This window comes from Dasypus novemcinctus, chromosome 12 (genome assembly GCF_030445035.2).
Source record: "Dasypus novemcinctus isolate mDasNov1 chromosome 12, mDasNov1.1.hap2, whole genome shotgun sequence".
Classification (NCBI taxonomy): domain Eukaryota; kingdom Metazoa; phylum Chordata; class Mammalia; order Cingulata; family Dasypodidae; genus Dasypus; species Dasypus novemcinctus.
This window is the reverse complement of record NC_080684.1, coordinates 65389743-65414092: the sequence shown is the minus strand read 5'-3', so window position 1 is coordinate 65414092 and position 24350 is coordinate 65389743. Positions and strand designations below refer to the sequence as shown.

At 36.1% G+C, this 24350-nt stretch overlaps 1 protein-coding gene across 3 annotated transcripts in view; it reads right to left on the bottom strand.

The window, feature by feature from the left end:
- Positions 1–24350, bottom strand: part of METTL25 (methyltransferase like 25) — a 154941-nt gene that overhangs the window by 64134 nt on the left and 66457 nt on the right. For all 3 annotated transcript variants that reach the window (XM_004463551.5, XM_071218981.1, XM_058308502.1), the window contains exon 6: positions 8143–8237. In XM_004463551.5, coding sequence (XP_004463608.2) covers positions 8143–8237 — 95 coding nt within the window. The remainder of the gene's footprint in view (positions 1–8142; positions 8238–24350) is intronic.

The window sequence follows — 24350 nt, the reverse complement described above, 5'->3', positions numbered from 1 at the left end:
AAATCATCAAAGGGCAGAGAACCAGATTAGGCCCAAAGATAAGGAAGTTAAACAAGCACTCTTAGAAAAACAGTGGGTCACGGAGGAAATCACAAAAGAAATCAGTAACTATATGGAAACGAATGAAAATGACAACACAACATATTAAAACCTATCCAATACAGCAAAAGCAGTGCTGAGAGGGAAATTTAAGCCATAAATGCCCACACTAAAAAAGTAGAGCTAAAATCAAAGACTTAACTGCACATCTGGAGTAATTAGAAAGAGATCAACAAATGAATCCCAAGCAAGTGGAAAGAAGGAAATAACAAAGATTAGAGCAGAGTTAAATGAAATTGAAAATAAGAAAGCACTAGAAAAAGAAACAAAACCAAAAGCAGGTTCTTTGAGATGATTAATAAAATTGAGAAAGTCTTAGTTTTGAAGAAAAAAGAGAAGATACACAAAAAAAGAAATGAGGAAGGGGTATCACCACTGATACCACAGAAATAAAAGAGTATCATAAGAGGATACACTGAAAAACTGTATGTCAATAAGATGAATAATTTAGAGGAAATAGTCAAATTCCTAGAAACACATAAGCAGCCTACATTGACAAAAGAAGAAACTGATGAACTCAACAGACCAATCACAAGAAATGAGATAGAATGAGTCATCAAAAACCTCCTAACTAAGAAGAGACCAGGATCAGATGCTTCACAGGTGAATTCTACCAAATATTCTAGAAAGATCTAACACCAATCCTGCTTAAACTCTTGCAAAAAATAGAAGCGGAGGGAACATTGCCTAACTTATTCTATGATGCCAACATCACCCTAATACCAAAGCTAAGCAAAGATGCCACGACAAAGGAAAACTGTAGACTAATCTCTCCAATGAACCTAGATGCTAAAATCTTCAACAAAATACTTGCTAATCATATTCAACAACATACCAAATGAATTATGTACTATGACCAAGTGGGTTTCATTTCTGGTACAGTTCAGCATAAGAAAATCAAGCAATGTAGTATACCACACAAATAGATTGAAAGAAAAAAATCACATGATCATCTCTATAGATGCAGAAAAAGCATTCGACAAAATACAGCACCCTTTCCTGAAAAAAAAAAAAACTTCAAAAGATAAGAATAGAAGGAAACTTCCTCAAGCATGATAAATGATAAATATGAAAAAGCCAACAGCTAACATCATATTCCATGGTGAAATTCTAAAAGCTTTCCCTCTAAAATCTGGAACAAGACAAGGATGCCCACTGTCACTGCTCTTATTTAAAACTGTGTTAGAAGTAGTTGCTCAAGAACTTAGGCAAGAAAAATATATACAAGGCATCCGAATTGGAAAGGAAGAAGTAAAAATTTCACTGCTTGCAGACAACATGATCCTATACATAGAAAGCCCTGGGAAATATACAACAAAGCTTCTAGAGCTTATAAATGAATCCAGTAAACTGGCAGGCTGTAAGAACAAACTGCAAAAATCAGAAGCATTTCTGTACACCAATAATGAGCAAATTGAGGAGGAATTCAAGAAAAAAAATCCCATTTACAATACTAACTAAAACAATCAAATATCTAGGAATAAATTTAAGGATGTAAATGACTTGCATGTAGAAAACTACACAACACTGTTAAATGAAATCAAATAAGACCTATATAAATGGAAGAATATTCCCTGTTCATTGATAGGACAACTAAACATCATTCAGATGTCTATCCTACCCAAACTGATTTACAGATTTAATGCAATCCCAATAAAAATTTCAAGAGCATTTTTTACTGAACTGGAAAAGCTAACTATGAAATTTATTTGGAAGGACAAGGGGCCCAGAATAGTGAAAGACATATTGAAAGAGAAAAATAAAATTGGAGGAATCACACTACCTGACTGTAAAATATACTACAAAGCTACAGGGGTCAAAGCTGCATGGTATTGGCACAAGGACAGACATACTGACCAATGGAATCAAATTGAGGGCTCTGATATAGGTCCCCACACATACAGTCATCTGATATTCTACAAGGCCACCAAGCACACCCAGCTGGGAGAGAATGGCTTCTTCAACAAATGCTACTTGGAGTACTGGATATCCATATCCAAAAGAATGAGAGAGGAATACCACCTCACACCTTATACAAAAATTAACTCAAGATGGATCAAAGATATAAATATAAGAGCCAAGATCATAAAGATCTTGGAAATGTAGGGAAGCATCTACAGGATCTTGTATTAGGAAATGGTTTCATGGTTTCATGAACTTTATACCCAAAGCATGAGCAACGAAAGAAAAAATAGATAAATGGGACATCCTCAAAATAAAACCTTTTGCATCTCAAAGGAGTTTGTCAAGAAAGTGAAAAGGCAGTCTACTCAAATGGAACCCATTTATCTGACAGGGTCCTAATATCCAGAATACTTAAAGAAATCCTACACCTCGAAAATAAAAATACATAACCTATTTAAAAAATGGGAAAGTGATTTGAATAGACACTTCTCCAAAGAAGAAATACAAATGGTTAAAAAGCACATGAAAAGATGCTCAAAATCACTAGCTATGAGGGAAATGCAAATCCTAACTAGAATGAGATATCATCTTACATCCATTAGACTGGCAGGTATTAAACAAAACAAACAAACAGAGGTCTACAAGTGCTGGAGAGGATATGGAAGAAAGGGAAATATTATCCAGTGCTGGTGGGAATGTAGAATGGTGCAGCAGTTGTGGAGGACAGTTTGTTATTTCCTCAGGAAGCTAACTACAGAACTGCTATATGATCCAGCAATCCTACTGCTGCATATATACCTAGAAGAATTGAAAGCAGGGGAACGAACAGATATATGCACACCAATGTTCACAGTGGCATTATTCACTATTGCCAAAAGTTGGAAACAACCCAAATGCCCATCTACAGAAGAATGGATAAACAAATTGTGGTATACACATACAATGGAATATTACTCAGGTGTAAGAAGGAATGCAGTTTTAACACACAGGATAACATGGATGAATCTTGAAGACTTTATGTTGAGCGAAGCAATTCAGGCACTGAAGGACAAATATTACATGACCTCACTGATATGAATTAATCAAACTGAGCAGACTCACAGAGCTAGAGTCTGGAAGATAGATTTACAGGAGACAAAAAAGGAGAAGGTTGTGAGCCAGTGCCCATATGGGCAAAATCTATGATAAGGGGGAAGGGTGTAGTTGTGCAGTGTATGGGCATGACAGTCGTGCAGTGATGCTATCTATTGGGCTGGGCAGTGCTGGTATGTGAGGTGGGTAGGGTGGGGAGAGTGGGTTGGACTGTCCATGGAACTGGCGGTAGCACTGTGGGGGGGGGGGGAGCAGGTGAACTCTGGGGATTTGCAATTATGTGGTTGAAACTACAAGGCTGAGAATGTTCTTTGGGCAAATACGGCAGAGGGCTACTGGTTTAAGGTGTTGGGTGTGGGGAGCAAGAACAAGGTGCACCTGAGGCAGGCTTTTAGGGAGTGTTTAGTGTTCATCTTGTCTTGGTGTGTTGTATCAGTGGATGGAGACTCACATAATGAGTGGGAAGGTGTTAGACTCCCATTCTGGGTAGTCCTGCTCTGATCTAAAATAGAGGGGCAGGAGTTTCTTGAGCGTATACGCAGTGTCTAATAGGGTAGGACAGGCCCTGAATGTTGTTGCAAGTAACTATGAATCTTGTTCTTCAATGAGTTATTCTTGGTGGTTACCATGGGTCACATGGGAGGAGGAGGGAGGAATAGAATAGATGGAACATGGGGCATTTTGGGGGTGATGGAGTTTTTCTATATGATCTTCAATGATGGATACAGACCATGTCAAACTTCATCAAAATCTATAAAAATGTATGGTCTAAAACATAAACCATAATGTAAACTATCGACCATGGTTGGTAGCAATGTTTCAATATTTGTACATCATCTGTAACAAATGTACCATCCACATGTAAAATGTTATTAATAGGGGAAATGGGTAAAGGGGGAGCATGTTGGGTATTTGAGAATCACCTATATCTTGTATATGATTTCTGTAACATAAAGCTTCTTTGAAGATGAAATGAAAAAAAATAAGACACTGGGGAAATAAATTGAAAATGTCACTGTACATATAAGACAATAGATCTTACAGTGATGAAAAATGTCAAAAAATTTTTCTGGTTTTATATATATAGTTTTTATTATTTCAAAGTTAATTTTTTTTTGTATTTTATGTTATTTTTTAAACTATCATTGTTATATCATTTTCCTATTAATTGTATTTGGTTATATTATTGGCTTCAATTTTGACAAGGTTTTGGATCACAGAAGCATTGCAGCTGTGGCGGAGATGGATCATTGGTGTGGGGTGTCAGAAATGGGGGAAGCATGGGAGGCAGTTCACCTGGGGCATACCTATAAGGCATATGAATGTGTTCAAGTGTTCATGGGGCATTGTCATGATGGGTGGAGATTCACACAAGAATCAAAAGAATATCAAATTCCCATCCTGGGGAGCTCTGACACATTCTCTGGTGGGATAGCAAGAATCCCCTGTGTACAGGGCCAGTGCCTAGTGAAAGAGGATGGACCAATGACAGGCCCTTAATAGTGATGACTGCACTAATGAACCTTTACTTTTGAAATTGAAACTTGACCTAGTATTATAGGGTGCCTAAGAGTTACCTCCTGAGATCCTCCTTGTTGCTCAAATGTGGCCTCTCTAAGCCAAACTCAGCATATAAATGTATTACCTTCCTTTCTGGCTTGGTACATGACTCCTGGGGATGGGCCTCCCTGGCACTGAGGGATTACTACCTGAGCACCGACTAGCAGTGTAGCTGGAAAAGGACCTTCACCAAATGGGGAAAGGGTAAAGACAAATTAATTTGCATGACTGGGAGACTTCAAAATGAGTTGGGAGGTCATTCCACACGTTGCACTTATGCACGTCTCAGCAGGATCTCACTGACCGCTAAAGTAATACTGCCTCAAATAGTAGGATCCTGAGGGCTCTGGAGACATTTAGACACTATAGGCAGGGAAGACAGATCAGGATTTTCGTGCCCTGCCAGTGGGCCCTATTTTGGAATTTATGCTCTCCAGTGTGACAGAGTTGAACTCAGTAGTGTTTTCCCTACACATGGCTCTTTGCCCCTTCTATTTGAACCTGTAGTTACTACTAGAGTTGATAGGTATATGTTCAAGAGACTTAAATATTTAGACTGTCCATGTGCCAGTTGGGCCCTGAATCTCAAGAGATTTGTAACATCTACTCTCAAGTTCATTGGATTCATCCAGGACAACTAACAAGAGACAATGATGGACAATGACTATCTCAAGGAACGGAGAGAGTCTTCAACTACAAGCAAGATAGTCCCATCTATCTGCCCCATGGGATCTAAGCCCCCTCTCAGTCAGAGGCAGAGTAGACATAACCATCCCAGAATCCTCAGAATTGGGGAATGAATGATGGACTAAGTAGACCTACTGTTATTCTATTATACTTGTGATTCTAGCAATGGAAGAACTTTTATCATTGATGTGGAGGCAGTAGCCACTGGAGGTTGTGAGAAGAAGGAGAGGGAAAAATAGGTATAATTTGGGGGCATTTTCAGGACTTGAGAACTGTCCTGAATGACAATGCAATGGTAGCTATAGGCCACCATATGTCTTGTAATAGCTTACAAAAATGTGCTGGAGAGAGTGTAAACTACTATATGAACTATATTCCACACTTAGTGGCAATGTTCCAAAATCTGTGCACTAATGGAGGACGTTGTTAATGTGGGAAAGTGTAGGAGGGCAAGGGAGTGGGGCATATTTTCCAAGTAACATTTATGTAATCTAAGTATCTTTAAAAAAAAAAAAAACACCTGAAAAAAAGTCCAATATATTATTTGGTATGAATAAAACATATCAAACATGAATTCCTTTGGTATGTGTTGCTGATGAGTTTACTTTTGGAAATGTAAAAGTTAAATTTTGGCTACACAGTAAAAGATAATCAGGTAGATGATAAGAAGTTTCTTACAAACATTAATATTGTTCTTGGCCAATAAACAAAGATAATGAGGAAAACATACCAAGTGTTCATTTCATAATAATCTAAAATAGTTTTGCAATTTTATCAGCCTTAAAGTATCCTGACTAGACTGCTTTAATTTTGTTAATATTTTATTTCTGGTTAGCATCTTTAAACAATTTATCCGAAAACATCACCAGAAAGGTATTTATTATTTTACTCCTTAAACTTTGAATATTTGTGGAAAAGGTCAGTGCAGCGCAAAAAGCAATAAAACAAGATGCATCAAAGAAATGTTCTTCAGATTTTCCAAATAATTTTAGCATTAAAAAAAAAAAAGGCAAGATGAGCAGGGATTGGAACTAAGGAAATGGGGATTCCAGGAGATGCTAGCATTGGTCAAAAAATGTTCTTAAGTGCAGCAAAATCTGCAAAGTATTTGTAGAATTCATTTTTCAAAAACTTGTCTCTTTGGTTCTTTGGATTTTTATTTTTATAGCATACATTCTTGTTCTGGATATAATATGTTATTTTAACTCTCTAAGGATTATTAAGAGTTATTTTATACAATTTTATTTTGCATAGTATCCAATTCCTTTCCTCCAAGTTACTGTGCTTTTGTTGTTGTTATTGGTTTCTATTTGTAATTTGACTTCTATCTTTCATATCAGACTTTCTTCTGACATACAGTGATTTTTGGCTGGCTACTGATATTTAAAATGGAGGCACCATAAACCAGATTAGAAGCAATGTGCTTACGAGTGAGGACTAATTGTTGGCCTGGATGTAGTTGGGCAGGTCTGTCCTGTTTCATTGTGAAATCCTTTATGCCAAAATCTTTAGGTCTTTTCTCTTAGGCTATGCAGAATTCCTAGAAAAGAGTATTTCCATTTTTTTTTTTTTTTGCCCAGAGAGTAGAAGCCTGGCCACTATTCTGGGAGCAAAGTCATTCCAAGAATGGCCTGTCATTCTAATGAGACCCTTAACAGGTATCATTTACAGATATAATGGAAGAACAAGACAAATTCTCAGAAAAGTATTCTAGGTGGGCCCATACAAGGAAATTATTATTTGAGCATAAACAGATTTCTAAGATAATTTCAGGATATATAACCTAGAACACTGGCACATTATTACAATATTTAAAATTTTTTAACCATATATATATATCACATAAAGTTAAATACCATTTTAACCACTTCTAAGTGTACAATTCATTAGCATTAATTACTTTTACAATGTAGTGCTTCCATCACCACCAAAACTTTCTCATTACCCAAAACAGAAAATCTGTACCCAGAAAGCAGTAACTCCCTATTTCCTTGCTACCCAGCCTTTGGTAACTTCTAATCTACTTTCTATCTCTAAGAATTTGCTTTTTAAAGATATTTCATATAAGTGGAATCATACGATATTTGTCTTTTTTTGCCTGGCATATTTCACTTGGCATATTTTCAAGGTTCATCCACGTATCATGTCATTCCTTTTTATGGCCGAATAATATTCTATTGTATGTTTTTGTTTATATTGCTATATAACTAACATAGAAATAATGGCCCTAGAAGAATTAATTTACCCTGTGGTTGTACATTAAACACATTATTTAATCAACTATATTTTATGTTTCTGATGATAAGAGCCATTTATATTATTTAACTTCCATCAATTCATAGCATCATGGGCTGTGTTCCAGGTCTAAGGAAACTAGCTAAATCTGGCACAATAAAGGTTTTACTTAACTAGATAGCTACTTCATATCCCAGGTAGCTTAATAGTATTTTTCCTATTCTATAAAAGTTAGATCAGATGATTTGGTACAAACACACACATACCACAAAGCTGTGGATAAGTGTTGAACTAATTCTGTTTTTAAGTCTTGGTAGTCGGTGTATTTTATATAATAATAAAAGTAATACTTGTCATGTATAGCTATAAACTGTTACCACACTGCAAGTTGAATAGGCAACGTTGAAAGGACAAGTCATTTCTTCACCATAACTTGCAATGTTCAAAAGGATTAACGATGATGACCTGGAAAATTTGGCACTTAATGCATGATATTAACCAAAAACAATAAAATTTGTAACATCTAGATAAAACTTTTAGACCAGGAAAAATACAGAACCTTACCAAACATGCTGACATTCTGGCATTACGACCACAGCACCACTTCTCTTCCTTTAAATAGCGGCACATTGGAAATCCCCAGTTTTCTTGCGTGTATTCTGCAGATGGGGAAAATTATGGATTATTTAAATAAAATTCAACCTCTTTCAGTTAAAGTAAACACTCTACTGAGAAAGTAAGTCAGTAATTGAGATAGTCAAACAGTAGTTAAACATGGGAACAGTGATATTTAGAGTACATTCCAGTCTTTTAATTGAAAGCACATTAATGTTTGAAAATGATATTTGCTCAACAACAGCTGTTTTGTGTTTAAACTTCAGGTCTGATACCATCCATTCTGCCAAAACTATTTCTTTAAGCAAAAGCAATTTAACATGAAAATACTCACGTTCAGTATAACCAAAGGAGATAAGAAATGACATATTGAAAATTTATTGCTGACTGGACTTTCTAAAACAAATGACTTTAAATATGATATTTGGTAATTTTTTATAGAAAAATAATAATTCATTCCTAACAATGTTGAAAGATAAAATTTTATTTTTAGCCACTATGTTCACTCTTCAGAAAAAAATCCAGAAACAGCTGTACAGTCTCTGATTTCTTCATTATATTAAGAGGCTATAATATTTTAAACAGTGATACAGTTTGGCTCCATTGCATTCATGATTCAAGTAATAAGAAAAATCAATATTTACTGCTGAATAACATGTCTACAGCCCAACTCAATTACAGAGCTATATATGCAATTTGCTGATTTCAACTGCTTATGTGGCACTATTAACAATACAAAGTTTTCAAAAAGGAAAATAAACCAAATTTCAAAAATTTTCTACATACAGACTCCCCCAGCACAGTTGATGGCCACTTCATATTTTTAGTTGCTCAGGTCAAAAGCTTTGGTATCATCCTTGATTGGTCTCTTTCTCTCACACCCTGTACACAATCTGTCAAAAATACTTAAAAAAATACACTAAATCCAACCACTCTCACTTCCTTTACTGGTACCATGCTAACTGGAGCTACCACCATCTGGATTATTACAATAGCCTCCTAAAAGGTTTCTCTGCCTTTTATCCTTGCTCCTGTGGGATGCTGGCCATCATAAAATATACCACTAGGCTTCTGTACTCTCTAGTTGTTGTTTGGGTTTGGCCAAAGGGGAGGCCGGGCAGGAGATTGGGGATAGAGCAGAAATGGAAGTCAGGGTATTTATATTTCTGGCTCCTTCTCTGAGAGGTAGCCTTTCAGAGAGGCTACCACTGAATCTGTCCCAGGACCAAGGTCGCCAACCGTTAAGTGATTCTCCTTTCAAGTTCTAATTATGCATACCTAGAAGTGGGATTGCTGGGTCAAAGGTAATTTTATACTTAACCTTTGGAGGAACCATCAAACAGTAAACCACAAAAGCTGAACCAAGTTACATTTCCATCAAAAATGAACACGTGTTCCTATTTTTTCACATACTCTCCTACATGTGTTACTTTCCATTTTTGTAATAGTAGCTATTCTGGTGGGTACGGAATGGGATCTCATTGTGGTTTTGAGTTATATTTGTTTGATATCTTTTTTTTTTCCCCATGTTTTAAATGAGTTGTCATTTTTATTGTTGAATTGTAGGATTTCTTCATATATTCAGGATATTAAACCTTTATCAGATATATTGTTTCCAATTATTTTACCACACTGTATAGGTAGTCATTTTACTTTCATGATAAAGTCCTTTGATGAACAAAGGTTTTTAATTTTAATGAGGTCCCATTTATCTATTTTCTTTTATTGCTTATGCTTTGGGTGTAAAGTCTAAGATACCATTGCCTAACACATGATCCTGAAGAGGCTTCTTTACATTTTCTTCTAGGAGTTCTATAGTTCTGACTCTCATATTTATTTATTTGTTTTTTTGGTCTTTAAACAATTTTTTTCAAAATTTGAGCATCATTCTCTTTTTTTTGTCTTTATTTTTTTAATATTACATTAAAAAAATATGAAGTCCCCATATACTCCCCAACCCCCTCACCCCACTCCTCCCCCCATAACAACAACCTCCTCCATCATCATGAGACATTCACTGCATTTGGTGAATACATCTCTGAGCACCACTGCACCACATGGGCAATAGTCCACATCATAGCCCTCACTCTCCCACATTCCACCCAGTGGGCCATGGGAGGACATACAATGTTGATCCATAAGGAGTTAATTTTTGTATATGGTTGATATAGAGGTTCTGCTTTTCTTTCTTTCTTTTTTTGCAACTGGAGATCCCCAGCATAGTTTGTTTAAGAGACTATTCTTTTCCAATTGAGTGGTCTTTGTCCCCTTGTCAAAAATCAGTTGGCCATAAATGTAAGGGTTGATTTCTAAACTCTCAATTAGATTCCATTAGTCTTTATGTCAGTCATTGTGCCAGTACAATCCTGTTTTGATTACTGCGGCTTTGTAAAAAGTTTTAAGTTTGGAAAGTATGTCCTCTACCTTCAATCTTCTTTTTCAAGATGGTTTTGGCTATTCAGGGTCATCTACATTTCTATAAATTGATGGCTGGATTTTCCATTTCTTAAAAGAAGACTGTTAGAATTTTAATTGAGATTGTGTTGAATCTGTAAACAGCTATGGATAGAACTGACGTCTTAACAATATTTAGTCCTCCGATCCATGAACATGGAAAATCCTTCCATTTATTTAGATCTTTGATTTCTTGTAGCAATGTTTTGTAGTTTTCTATGTACAAGCCTTTTACATCCTTGGTTAGATTTATTCCTAGATATTTGATTCTTTAGAATTTTCTTTGATCTCTTCCTTTGAGTGATCATTACTAGTGTATAGAAACACAACTGATTTTAAGGTGTTGGTCTTGTACATTGCCACTTTACTAAACTTATTAGTTTCAGTAGTTTTCTTGTGGATTTTTCAGGACTTTCTATAACTAGGATCATGTTATCTACCAATAATGAAAGTTTCACTTCTTTCTTTCTAATTTGGATGCCATTTTTTTTCTTTCTCTTGCTTAACTGCTCTAGCTAGAACTTCCAGTAAAATGCTGAATTACAATGGTGACAGTGGGTAGACTTGTCTTGTTCCTAATCTTAGAGGGAAAATGTTCAGTCTTTCACCATGACTTTGATGCTATCTGTGGGTTCTTCACAAATGCCTTTTACCATGCTGAGAAAATTTACTTCTGATCCTAGTTTTCTAAGCATTTTTTATGAAGTAGGGGTGCTGGATTTTGTCAAATGTCTTTTCTGTATCAATTGAGATGATCATGTGCTTTTTCCCCCTTTGTTCTATTAATGTTGTGTATTATATATTTTTTATTTTTAAAGGCCAATCACTCTTGCATACCTGGGCTAAATCTCACTTGGTCATGGTGTATAATTCTTTTTATGTGCTGCTGGATTCAGTTAGTTAGTGTTTTGTTGAGGATTTTGTCTTTAGTTTTTTTTATGTTGTCTTTATCTGGCTTTGATAAGAGGGTGGTGTTGGTTTCATAAAATGAGTTGTGGGATATTACTTCCTCTTTAAGAAGTGTTTGACTGGGATTGGTGATAATTTGCTTGGAATGTTTGGTAAAATTCCCCTGTGATGATATCTGGTCCTACACTTTTCTTTGTTGGTAAGTTTTTGGTTATTGATTCAATCTCTTTACTAGTTAGTGATTTGTTGAGATCTTCTATTTCTTCTTGACTTAATATGTTCTCGGAATTTGTCTATTTCATCTAGGTTGTCTAATTTGTTGGCACATAGTTGTTGATACGATACTGTTATAGTCTTATAATCCTTTTTATTTCTATAGGGTCAGCAGTAATATAACCCATTTCATTTCTGATTTTGGTTATTTGTGTCCTCTGTCTTTTTGTCTTGGTCAATTTAGTTAAAATTTTGTCAATTTTATTGATCGTTTCAAAGAACCAACTTTTGTTGGCTTATCTGATATCAGAATAGGTACCTCAGCTCTCTTTTGGTATTTTTCTCCATCCCTTACTTTGATCCTACTTAGTTGTTTAATTTAAGGTGAGTTTCATGTAGAAAGTATATAGAGTTGGGTCATGCTTATTCATCCATTTTGCCTACCTCTGCCTTTTGACTGAGAAGTTTAATTCTTTTACATTTACAATAAATACTGGTATGTAGTACTTTCTTCTGCCATTTTGCTATTTAGTCTTTTGAAAGCTTATACCTTTTTTGACCCACAATTCTTCTCTTAATGCCTACTTGCATATTTATTTATTTTTTGTACTGTACCATTTTGAGTTCCTTCTCATTACTTTCTGAATATATTTTTCATGTATTTTCTTTGTGGTACCATGGGGTTAAAATTTAATATCCTAAATTTAAAAAAATTATATTTGATTTAATACTAATTTATCTTCAATGGCACATACATACACTGTTCCTATACTCTACTGTCCCCCTTTTTGTCTTGTTACAAATGATATCTTTTACATTAAATGTCCAAAGACATTGATTTATCATTACATTTATGCATTTGTATGTTAGCACCTGTAAGAAGTAAGAAGTGGAGTTACATAACAAAAAATACCATAAAAAAGTACTGGAATTTATAATTACCCATATGATTACCTTTACCACGGGTCTTTATTTCTTTATGCTGCTTTAGTCTTCTGTCTAATATCCTTTCTTTCAAGGGCTGAAGCACATCTTTTACCATATCTTTTAGGGCACATCTAGTGGTAATGAACTCCTTCTGCTTTTCTTTATCTGGGAAAGTCTTAATCTTTCCCTCATTTTTGAAAGAAAGCCTTGCCATATATAAAATTCTTGGTTGGCAATAGTTTTCTTTCAGCACTTTAAATATTCTGTACCAGTCAGTGCCTTCTTGGCTCGATTGTTTCTGATAAGAAATTGGAACTTAATCTTATTGGGATTCCTTTGTACATAAAATGCTGCTTTTCTCCTGCACATTTCCTTGTCCTTGGCATTGAACAATTTGATTACTATGCATCTGGGCATGGTTCTTTTTGAGTTTATCCTGTTTGGGTTTTGCTGGGGTTCTTGAATGTGCAAAGCCATGTCTTTTGTTAAATTTGGGAAGTTTTATGCCATTATTTTTTTGAATATTCCTTCTGCACCTCTTTCTTCTCCTTTTGGACCTTCCATTCTGCATATATCAGTACACTTGATGGTGTCCCTCAAATCTCTTAGCCTCTGTTTCTTTTCTCTTTTTTTCTTGATGTTCTTCAGCCTGAATCAGTTGTCTTGTCTTCAAGATTGATTTTTCATTTTAGTCCTTTAGTTCTTTGCCCATGTTTTTCTCTTTTGTAAAGCACATCTGCCATTGGTCCATAAATACCCTCAAAAACTCCAGCATTCTTATTATCTTTGTGGACTCCTGTTTTCTCCTATATAGCCTGGTAAACCCTAAGTCTCTTCCTAGTATTTCAATGCTTTTAAGAAAAAAAAATCAATCTCATTCAGAATTTTTGAGTACTGAGAAGTCAGCCAGGATACCCAGGCAGCCATATTTTGTGATTTATTTTTTTATTTTTAAGTTTTGTGCTCATATTTATATTTCAATTTTTAGAAATTCCAAGGACTTGAATTTGGGAAAAATTCCCCCACAAGGATGTGAATTTGCTTCTGCAGAGGGCAGACTGAAGACTGCATTGTCCATTCAAGGCCATGACTTAAAATGGACTTTGCAGATTTGGTTCCCTCACTATGCAGGAGGCCTGATCTTTCAGGATCTCAAAGAGATCAGCATTTGCCTCAGAATAAAACTGTCTGCTACCTTGTGACTCACAGTTCCCTGTTCTGGTTTTAACTCCTCCTTCTCTCTCTTCCTTTCTACTCCTTTTAATTTTTTGGTTTTGGTTTTTCTTAATCCATGGTGTTTTCTTTATTTTTTTGTTAAGTCAGCAAAGCTTAAAACAGCAACAACAACATATTCTAATTTAGCTAGGATCTAGCTGACCTCAAGCAGAAGGATCCCTCAGAAAAATCGCATCTACCATACTGCTGGAAATGGAAGTCAAATATATATTCTTCTGAAAAGAGAGACCATACTTTATTTCTCTAAATTCTCCAAACTTCCAGTATTAAAAGCACACAGCAAGGAAAATGGATTTGCCCAATGGATCTGCCTACCATATGGGAGGTCCAAGATTCAAACCCAGGGCCTCCTGACCCGTGTGATAAGCTGGCCCATGTGCAGTGCTGATGTGCTCAAGGAGTGCCCTGCCATGCAGGGGTATCACTGTGTAGGGGAGCCCCACGTGTATGGAGTGTGCCCCGTAAGAAGAGCCGCCCAGCGTGAAAAAAGTGCAGCCTGCCCAGGAATGGCACCACATACACGGCGAGCTGATGCAGCAAAATGACACAACAAAATGAGACACAGGTTCCAGGTGCCGCTGACAAGAATACAAGTGGACACAGAAGAACACACAGCAAATGTACACAGAGAGCAGACAATGGGGTGAGGGGGGTGGAGAAGGGGAGAGAAATAAATTTTTAAAAATCTAAAAAAAAAGCACATAGCAAAAAAAAAAGTAAAAATAAAAAATAATAATAAAAAAAGTATATCACAGACAACAGATTTAACAAAATGCATATTATAGGAGTTAGATAATAAAGTCTTTACTGAAAAGACAGTAATTTGTGGACTGTTGCAATAGTGTGATTAATTCACTGCTATATACTTAGCCATACTGTTATCTATGATTCAGTAGATTTTTTAAATGCCAATATTAACTAGCTAAAGCTGTATTAGCAAGTTTTACTATTATATATTATGTATCTTAAATGTCCAGAAACACAAGATAAGCTTATTTTTTAAATAGTATGCATGGTGGTTTGGAACTACGTACCCCAAAAAACATGTTTTTAAACATTATTCATTCCTGTGGCTTGGAACCCATTATAAGCAGGACCTTTGATGAAGTTACCTACTTAAAGTGTAGTCCAAGTCAATCAGGATGGGTCTTAATCCTATTACTGGGACTGGGTCTTTTATATATGCAGAATGAAATTCACAGAAAAGCACAGAAGCTAAAGTTTAACAGAACCTGGAAAAGAAGGGAGAGGCTGCCAGATGTACTGTCATGTAACAGAGAAGCCCAGAACCAAGGATCACTAGCAGTCACTTCAAGAACACCAGTCTTTGGTGAGAAAGTGTTGCCTTGATGAGGCCTTGATTTGGACTTGATTTGGAACTTCTCCAGCCTAAAACCATGAGCTAATAAACCCCCATTTTTAAAGTGAACCCATTGCATGGTATTTGCTTGAGTAGCCAGGGAAACTAAAATTGTATGTTAATTATATTTTTAAATAATATGTTAAACATGTTTTTCTTCAACTTCCAGATACCTTTTCAGGTGAAGTGTCGTTAAATTTAAAGCAATGGAAACAATCGAACCAGGACAGTAAAGATGACTACATAAGTGTCTAGCCTCTTCCCTTAAAATTCTTACTAGTGATGTAAATTGAGAAACAATTTATACTACGATAGATAACATATACCCCTGATGTGTTTCTGCTTGATACAGAAATGGCAGAACCAGATTGAAAGTTGCCCCCAAAAGGTGTTCTGTAATACTTCTCTGGTTTAAAAACCAAAAGTAAATGGAGGAATATATGGAAGAATAACCTTAATATCTTGTAACATGTTAAGGCTGGATGTAATCATAAAGGTAGTCTGCAGGCTTGCAAAGGTTACATCATTAAGTCTGACTCTGCATATCTGCAGTATTTGGACTGCACTAACATTACTAGATGACTCTTGGTATGGGGCTGGGAGGAGGTAGGAAAGCAGAACAAGCACAAATATGAGCCTTGAACTCATATTAAAGACAGGGAAGAAGCTCTGTTTTAGTTCCTTTGGCTCCTCAAGCAAATACGAAATGGGTTGGGTTAAACAATGGGCACTTATTAGCTCAAAATTTTGAGGATAGGAAAAAAAAGTCCAAATTACAGCATCATCAAAGTGATGCTTTCACCCTGAAGACTGTGGCATTCTGAGGCTGGCTGCTAGCAATCTTTGGTCCTTAGCTTGTTAAATGGCAAGGCACAAGGCAGCATCTTCTGGTTGCTCCCTTTTCTTCTAGGTTCTGTTGATGCTCAACTTCTGGCTGCTCCCTCCGTGGCTTTCTGTCTCTCTCGCTCTCTCTTTCATTCTGATTATAAAGGACTCCAGTAATAGTATTAAAACTCTTACGACTTATAATGGGTTCACATCCACAGGAATGGATTAAGTTTAAGAATGTTTTTCTGGGTATGTATAGCTCCAAGCCACCACAAACTCTATGAAATCACCTAATGTGACTTTATAAAGTCCCACTATTTTCTCTATTTTTCCTATACTACTAAACATCTGAAATGATCATATAAATTTACACTAAAATTAAAATTACTAAAATTACACTAAAATTTATCCTTCAGACTGGACCTGAAAGGCTCAAACACTGCACTAAGAACAATTTCTGACAGAACAAATGAAAACAAGAATATAGATACCTCTGTTAGGCTGAAGAAACATGTACAGATGACAAAGTCTACAGGCAGAAAAAGAAGTGATGTTCCTTATCTTGTGTTCATTTTTTTCCTTAGAGAAGTTGTGGGTTTACAGAATAATTATGCACAAAATACAGGGTTCCCATATACCGCCCTGTATTAGTCAGCCAAAGAGGTACTGATGCAAAGAACCAGAACTGTTGGCTTTTATAAAGGGTATTTATTTGGGGTAGAAGCTTACAGTCACAAGGCCATAAAGCATAAGTTACTTCCCTCATCAATGTCTGTTGCCACATGTTGGAGCAAGATTGCTGGTCTCTGTGAGGGTTCAGTCTTCCTCTTCCTCCTAAGTCTCTGTGGCCCCCGCTCCTTCCAATCTCAGCTATAGGCTGGCATAAGCCTTTGTCTCTCTCCCTAGGGCTTATTTCTCTCTGGGCTCAGCTACTCTGTTCTCTCCACAGGTTAGCTGTAGACTATGAGGCTCTCTCTCTTCCTGGGGCCTCTACTGTGCTATGGAGCCATCCCTATTCCTGTGTTCTTCTCCTGTGTGCTAACTTTTCAGAGCTCCAACATTAAAACGCAAACTCTCTCCTCTGCCTTCTTATTTTCTCTGTGAGTCCCTGCCCCCTTGATGCATGGGAACTCAACATCCTATTGACAAGGCTGAATCAAACCTTAATCATAATTTAATCAAGTAAAAGTGAAACCTCTGAATCTAATACAATCTAATAGGCCCAGAGGAACAGATAAATTTATAAACATAATCCAATATCTATTTTTGGAATTGATAAATAATACCAAACTGTTACATACCTTATCATTAATATCTTGCATTAGTGTGGTTGTGTTCATTTTTAAGAGCAAAGAAAAAATTCTCAGAAAGCCCCTGGTGGACATGTCCGTCATGTCTTAATGATAAGAACTGTGTTTCATATCCATTGCTGAATTGATGAAATTACCATAACTGGTTTAGATTAATTAGAGTCACCTTTCCCTAAGGATACAGAAGGGCTCAGTCTTCCCAATACCTGAGGCCTGAAGAAAATTATGGTTCAGTTAGGAAGAAGGGATGGGTGGATCTGAATAGGTAATCAACAAGTATTTCCTACAGCAAGTTTCTAATTTTAAGAGAAAACCACCAACTTACACTAGATTTACAAAAGAAGTTCTCTCTCCAACTTTCAGGAGAAGAAATAACATAAGTATTTCAAACTAATTATGATAATAATCAATATTAAGACAAAATACAGAAACATTATCAAGCCTAGGAAAATGTATATTCTATAAAGCACTATAATAAACATTATCACGCCTAGGAAAATGTATATTCTATAAAGCACTATAATAAAACTGTTTCTGGCATTTCTTGTTGGCCTAGGGACTACTGGCTCACAATGCATAAATATTTAAAAGTAGTTTTAAAACATATGGTATAAATTCAGTATTCAGAATGCTGAGAGAGCTTTGAGGTATTTTTAAAAATTTACATTCACAATTGACCACCTTTATGGTCTACCACAGCATATTGAGTAAACATATTCATGTAAAATACATATCATTTGTATAGTAAACATCACCATAAAAAGGTACAGTGTATATAACAGACTTTTCTACTATCCTATATTGGACTTTGAATAACTCAAATTTATATCCCAAAGGGCAATCCAAACTTAAAAACACCTGTGCAAACAAAGTGAAGGTGAGGGGTAAGTGTATAAGATATGAAGGGAGAGATACAACATACTTAACCATTCAGAGATATAACTTTATGGAACCTAGTGCTAGATATGTCAGGAAATATGGTATCCCTTTGCATGTAAACCCCTGTTTTTGCATGCAAAAATTAGTTATTTTACTATAATGATCAAACTATATGTTGGTGGATTTCTATTTTAGCAAAGAATACTGTAACTATATAGTATATATTTTATGTGCAAAATAAGCTATATTCATATTCCATCTACCAAAATAGTTGTGCTGAATAGCCCAGAACGTTCTGTTTGTCATTGTCTGTCTTCACACACCCACACATACACAGCCATACCTGCTGATCAAAAAAGATAAGCTATCAAAACTCAAAAGTATACATAATAACTATCTTGGACACACCTTGCTTGTTCCCTATTTGTTTTCCCTTGATGTTGTCGAGTTTCTAACCCTTAATTTTATCTTCCATTTATGACTCAGTTTTCTGCCCTCTTGGATCTGTGTTTGATATCCTCACATTTTCACTCTGGGCTCCATACTTAGGGGACTTTGTTTTGGACTAGTTACCCCAGCTTTGTCCATTTTGGGCTTTGATATATCCTCCTGGGCCCTTTTGGGTTCAACCTTTGGTTCACATCTGCAAGATGGCATACGAATAGAGCCCACCTAAATCTCTGCATGGGAGAGGTTCTAATAACTATAAATAATCTTGAACATGTTTCTGCAAATCATTCTCTAGAATTTCTTTATGTCTTCTTACAGAACCATAATAAATACCTTGTTTTCAACCAAAGCTCTTTTGAATTAGCTGTGGAATTTCTTAAAATACTTATATTCAATTCAATCTCAGTTCTGGGAAAATGGCATCAATGTAGGTGGGTACTGCTTGGCTCTTTTGCAAAAAATGGTAGAGAAAGGGCAAAAGCCTACCCGAGTGAGCTGCTTTGGGAACTCACAGAGCAGGTGGTTATGGGGCATCATTCAGGAAGGAGCTGGACAAAGAGATAAACAGCTCAAGGGAAAACCCTGAGTTGCTCACTCCTGTGGCTGGAAATGATGGGCAGGTAAGCCCGACCTTCAAGGAAAATAGCCTTAGTGGAATCCCTGGCTCTCACCAGCCAGTAGAGTGGGAGGAAGTACTTCCTGGGACATAAAAGGGTCTGGTGAAGGGGGAGAGTGGTTTCCTTTCCATGGGTGTGGCCACCTGACCCCCGTTTGAATCTTGGGGAGGATACTAGCCAGCACTGAGGTGGCCCCAGGGAGAGGGGAGGAGGAAATCTGCTCAGGCAGGCTGTCACACACAGCTGCCCTGTGAGGGAAGAACTTGGTCAGGAAGGGGGCAGAGACAGCCACCTAACTAGCCCAGACCCTGAAACCTGTTAGAAGTCCAACTCACCTAAGGGAAATGGACAAGAAGAGCCACAAATGCTTGCAAAAGCCTATTTAGTCTATAGAGCTCCTGTAGTGCAGTGGGGAAATTCCTAACTTCCATGTAGAAGGTCCCAGGTTAGTCTTGGTACCTCCTAAGAAAAAGGGATCCAGGGTAAGATAAGGCACATAGCTAGCACCTCATGATAGGGAACTTACAGACTGAGATTCTATTGTTTTGTTTTATGGGTCTTTGGATCTTTTCTTCTTCTTTTTCCTTTATTTCATTCACTAAAACTGGATACATCACCTGCAGAAGACAGGCTGCAGGATGATTAATTGATGAGCACCAGCAGCCTTAGAGGCCTCAGAGGGAAGCTGTTTTCCTGGGTTATTACTTTGTTGCTGTTTTGTTTCTTGTTTGTTCTTTTCCCTTTCTTTATCTTTTACTTGTTTTGCAACCTACTTTATTTCTCTTCTTTTCCTTCATCTTCCTGTTTTCTGACTTCTGTTGCTCTTCTTTCATTCCATCACTTCTTATTTGTTCTACATGTTTTCTTCTTCTCTCTCCTTTTTCTCTCTCCTTCTAGTCTCATTTCATTCATTCTATTTTTTCCTCTCTATTCTGTTCCTTTTTTTTTCTCTTTCTATTCCACCTCTTTTTATTCTTATTCCTTTGTATTCTTTAAGATTTTTTAAAACTCATATTACTTGGATTCCTAACTCTTATATGGTTCCTCTTCTACCTTTTTTGTATATTATTATTACTATTATTCTTTTCCTTCTCTTATTTCTCCATATCTCTGGTTCTAATTTTTCCCCCTCAAGGGAACACAGACAACTGCAAGGATACAGAATAAAGGAACCAACAATCAAAAATTAACCTTACCACAAAGAAACAACAAAGTAAAACCCTCATATAGAAAGAGAAGCTAACCAACCAAATAAATAAGCCCAACAAGATAAACAGACTCCTAGACACCAACAAAAAATTACAAGCCAAGCTACGGGCCTACTCTAATGAACAAACTGAAAAACAGGAGGAGATGCAGAATGTGGAACAACTAATCAGAGATGTCCAAACAAATATCATAAATATCATGAGTCAACTTAACGAAGTGAGGAAGAGATAAAGAATAGTAAGAAGACACTGGGGGAACATACTAAAGAAATTGCAAACGTACATAAAAGTTAATGGACCTGATGATGATAGATGGCACAATGCAAGAAATCAAAAATACACTGGAAGCACCTAACAGTAGATCTGAATAGTCAAAGGAAAGAACCAGTGATGTAGAAGGCACTGCAGCTGAAATCAGATAGAAGAACAGATAGATAAAAAGATAGAAAACATTTAGCAGGACTTAAGGATTTGAATGACAACATAAAACATACAAACATACTCATTATAGGTATCAGAGACAGAGAAGAGAAAGGAAAGGATGCAGAGGAAATAATGGAGGAAAATTTCCCGAATCTGCTCAGGGACACAGATGCACATGTTCAGGAAGCACAGTGTACCACAACGAGCATAAATCCTAAAAGGCCTTCCCCAAAACATATATGTGTCAAATTGTCCAATGCTCAACACAAAGAGAGAAGACTGAAAGCAGCAAGAGAAAAGAGACCCATCACATACAAGGGAAGTGTGATAAGATTATGTGCTGATTTCTCATCTGAAAACATGGAGGCAAGGAAGCAGTAGATGACATAGTTAAGGAGCTAAAAAAAAAAAAAAAAAAAAACTTCCAGCCAAGAATTCTCTATCTGGCAAAGCAGGCATTTGAAAATGAAGGACAGTTCAAAATAGTCACAGATAAACAGAAATTAAGAGAGTCTGTCAATAAGAAACATGCCCCTCAAGAAATACAAAAGGGAGTTCTGCAGGTTGAAAGGAAAAAACAGGAGAAAAAGAGTTGGAGGGTAGTATAAGAACAACTAAAAATATAAAAAGAGAAATAAAAACAACATATGTCATATATAAACTTAAAGAAAATATGGCTAATGTAAGTAATTCCTTGACAGTAATAACACTGAATGTTAATGGATTAAACTCTCCAATCAAGAGACACAGATTGGCAGAATAGATAAGGAATTACGACCCATTTATATGCTGTCTACAAGAAACTCACCTTAGATCCAGGGATGCAAGGAGGCTGAAAGTGAATGGTTGGAAAATAATTTTATATGAAACAATAGTCAGAAAAGGGCAGGAGTAGATATACTAGTATCAGACAAAAAAAGACTTTAAAGACAAAACTATTAAAAGAGACAAAGAAGGACACTATATATTATTAAAGGGGTAATCTATCAAGAAGAAAGAACAATCATAAACATTCATGCACCTAAATAGGGTGCCTCAAAATACATAAGGCAAACTAAGAAAAGTTAATTGGAAATAGGTGCCTCTACAATTACAGTGGGGGACTTTAGTATACAATTATCACCATTGGACAGACTATCTCAACAGAGGATCAATAAAGAAGCAGAGACCTTGAATAATAAATATATTAGAAGATCTGGACCTAATAGAGATATACAGATCATTGCAGCCAAATACAGTGGTATATACACTCTTTTCAAGTGCACATGAATCATTCTCTAGGATAGACCACATACTAGGCCACACAAAAATTCTCAATGAACTCAGAAAGATTGAAATTATACGAAGTACTTTTTCTGACCGCAATGGAATGAAGTTGGAAATCAGTAAGGGGAAGAGAAGCAGATTAGGCAGAAAAATATAGAAGTTAAAAAACACACTCTTAGACATTCAGTGGATCAAGGAGGCAATTGTAAAAGAAACAATGAAAATGACAACACAATGTATCAAAACCTATGGGGTACAGCAAAGGCAGTGCTGAGGGGAAAACATAGTCATAAATGCCTACATTAAAAAAGAAGAAAGAGCTAAAATCAAAGTCCTAACCACAAAACCGGAGAAATTAGAATATGAACAACAAACCTCAAAGCAAGGAGAAAGAAGAAAATAACAAAGATTAGAACAGAGCTAAATGAACCTGAAAAATAAGAATGTCCTAGAAAAATAAACAAAGCCATGTGTTGGTTCTTTAAGAAGATTAATAAAATTGACAAACCCTTAGTTAGACTAACAAACAAAAAGAGAGAAGATGCAAATACATAAAATAAGAAATGAGGAAGGGGATATCACCACTGACCCCACAGAAATAAAAACTGTATGCCAACGAGACGGATAATTTAAAGGAAATAGATAAATTCCTAGAAACACACAAGCAGCCTATATTGACGAAAGAAGAAATTGATGAATTCAACAAATAAATCACAAGTAACAAGATAGAATTGGTCAACAAAAACATCGCAAAGAAGAAGAGCCCAAGATCAAATGGCTTCACAGGTGAATTCTGCCAAACATTCTGGAAAGATCTAACACTAATCTTGCTTAAACTCTTCTAAAAACCACTGCCTAACCTATTCTATGATGCCAACATCACCCTAAAACCAATGCCAAATAAAGATGCCAAGAGAAAGGAAAACTAGAGACCAATCTCACTAATGAACCCAGATGCTAAAATCAACAAAATACTTGCTAATCATGTTCAACAACACATCAAATAAGTTATACACCATGGCCAAGTGGGTTTCATCCTGGGTTTGCAAGGATGGTTCAACATAAGAAAATCAATCAATGTAATACACCACATAAACGGATAGAAAGGAAAAAAATCACATGATCATCTCTATAGATATAGAAAAAGCTTTCAGCAAAATACAGCACCCTTTCCTGATAAAATCACTTCATCATATTCAATGGTGAAATCCTAAAAGCTTTCCCTCTAAGATCTGGAACAAGACAAGGATGCCCAATTTAACCACTCTTATTTTAACATTATGTTAGAAGTACTTGCTTGAGCCCTTAAGGAAGAAAAAGATAGAAAAGGCATCCAAACTGGAAAGGAAGAAGTAAAAACTTCACTCTTTGCAGATGACATGATCCTATATATAGAAAGCCCTAAGAAATCTAAAACAAAGCTTCCAGAGCTTATAAATGAGTTTAAAAAGTGGCAGGCTATAAAAGATCATTGTGCAAAAATCACTAGCATTTCTGTACACCAATAATGAGCAAACTGAGGAGGAAATCAAGAAAAAAGTCCCATTTACAATAGCTACTAAAACAATCAAATACCTGGGAATAAATTTAACTAAAGATGTAAACAACTTGTAGGCAGAAAAATACACAACGCTGTTAAAGGAAATCAAGGAAGACCTAAATAAATGGAAGAATATTGCCTGTTCATTGATAGGACTACTAAACACCATTAAGATGTCTAACCTACTCAAATTGATTTGCAGATTTAATGCAATTCCAATAAAAATTACCAGAGCACTTTTTCCTGAATTGGAAAAGCTAACTTGAAATTTATTTGTAAGGGCAAGGGACCCCAAAGAGCCAAAAACATTTTGAAAAAAAAAAATTGAAATGAGAGGAATCACACTACGTGACTTTAAAACATACTACAAAGCTACAGTGGTCAAAACTGCATGGTATTGGCATAAGGATAGACATACTGACCAAGGGAACCGAATTGAGAGTTCTGATACAGAGCCTCACATATACTGTCATTTGATATTCAACAAATGCCACCAAGCCCACTTAACTGGGAGAGAATGGCCTCTTCAATAAATGG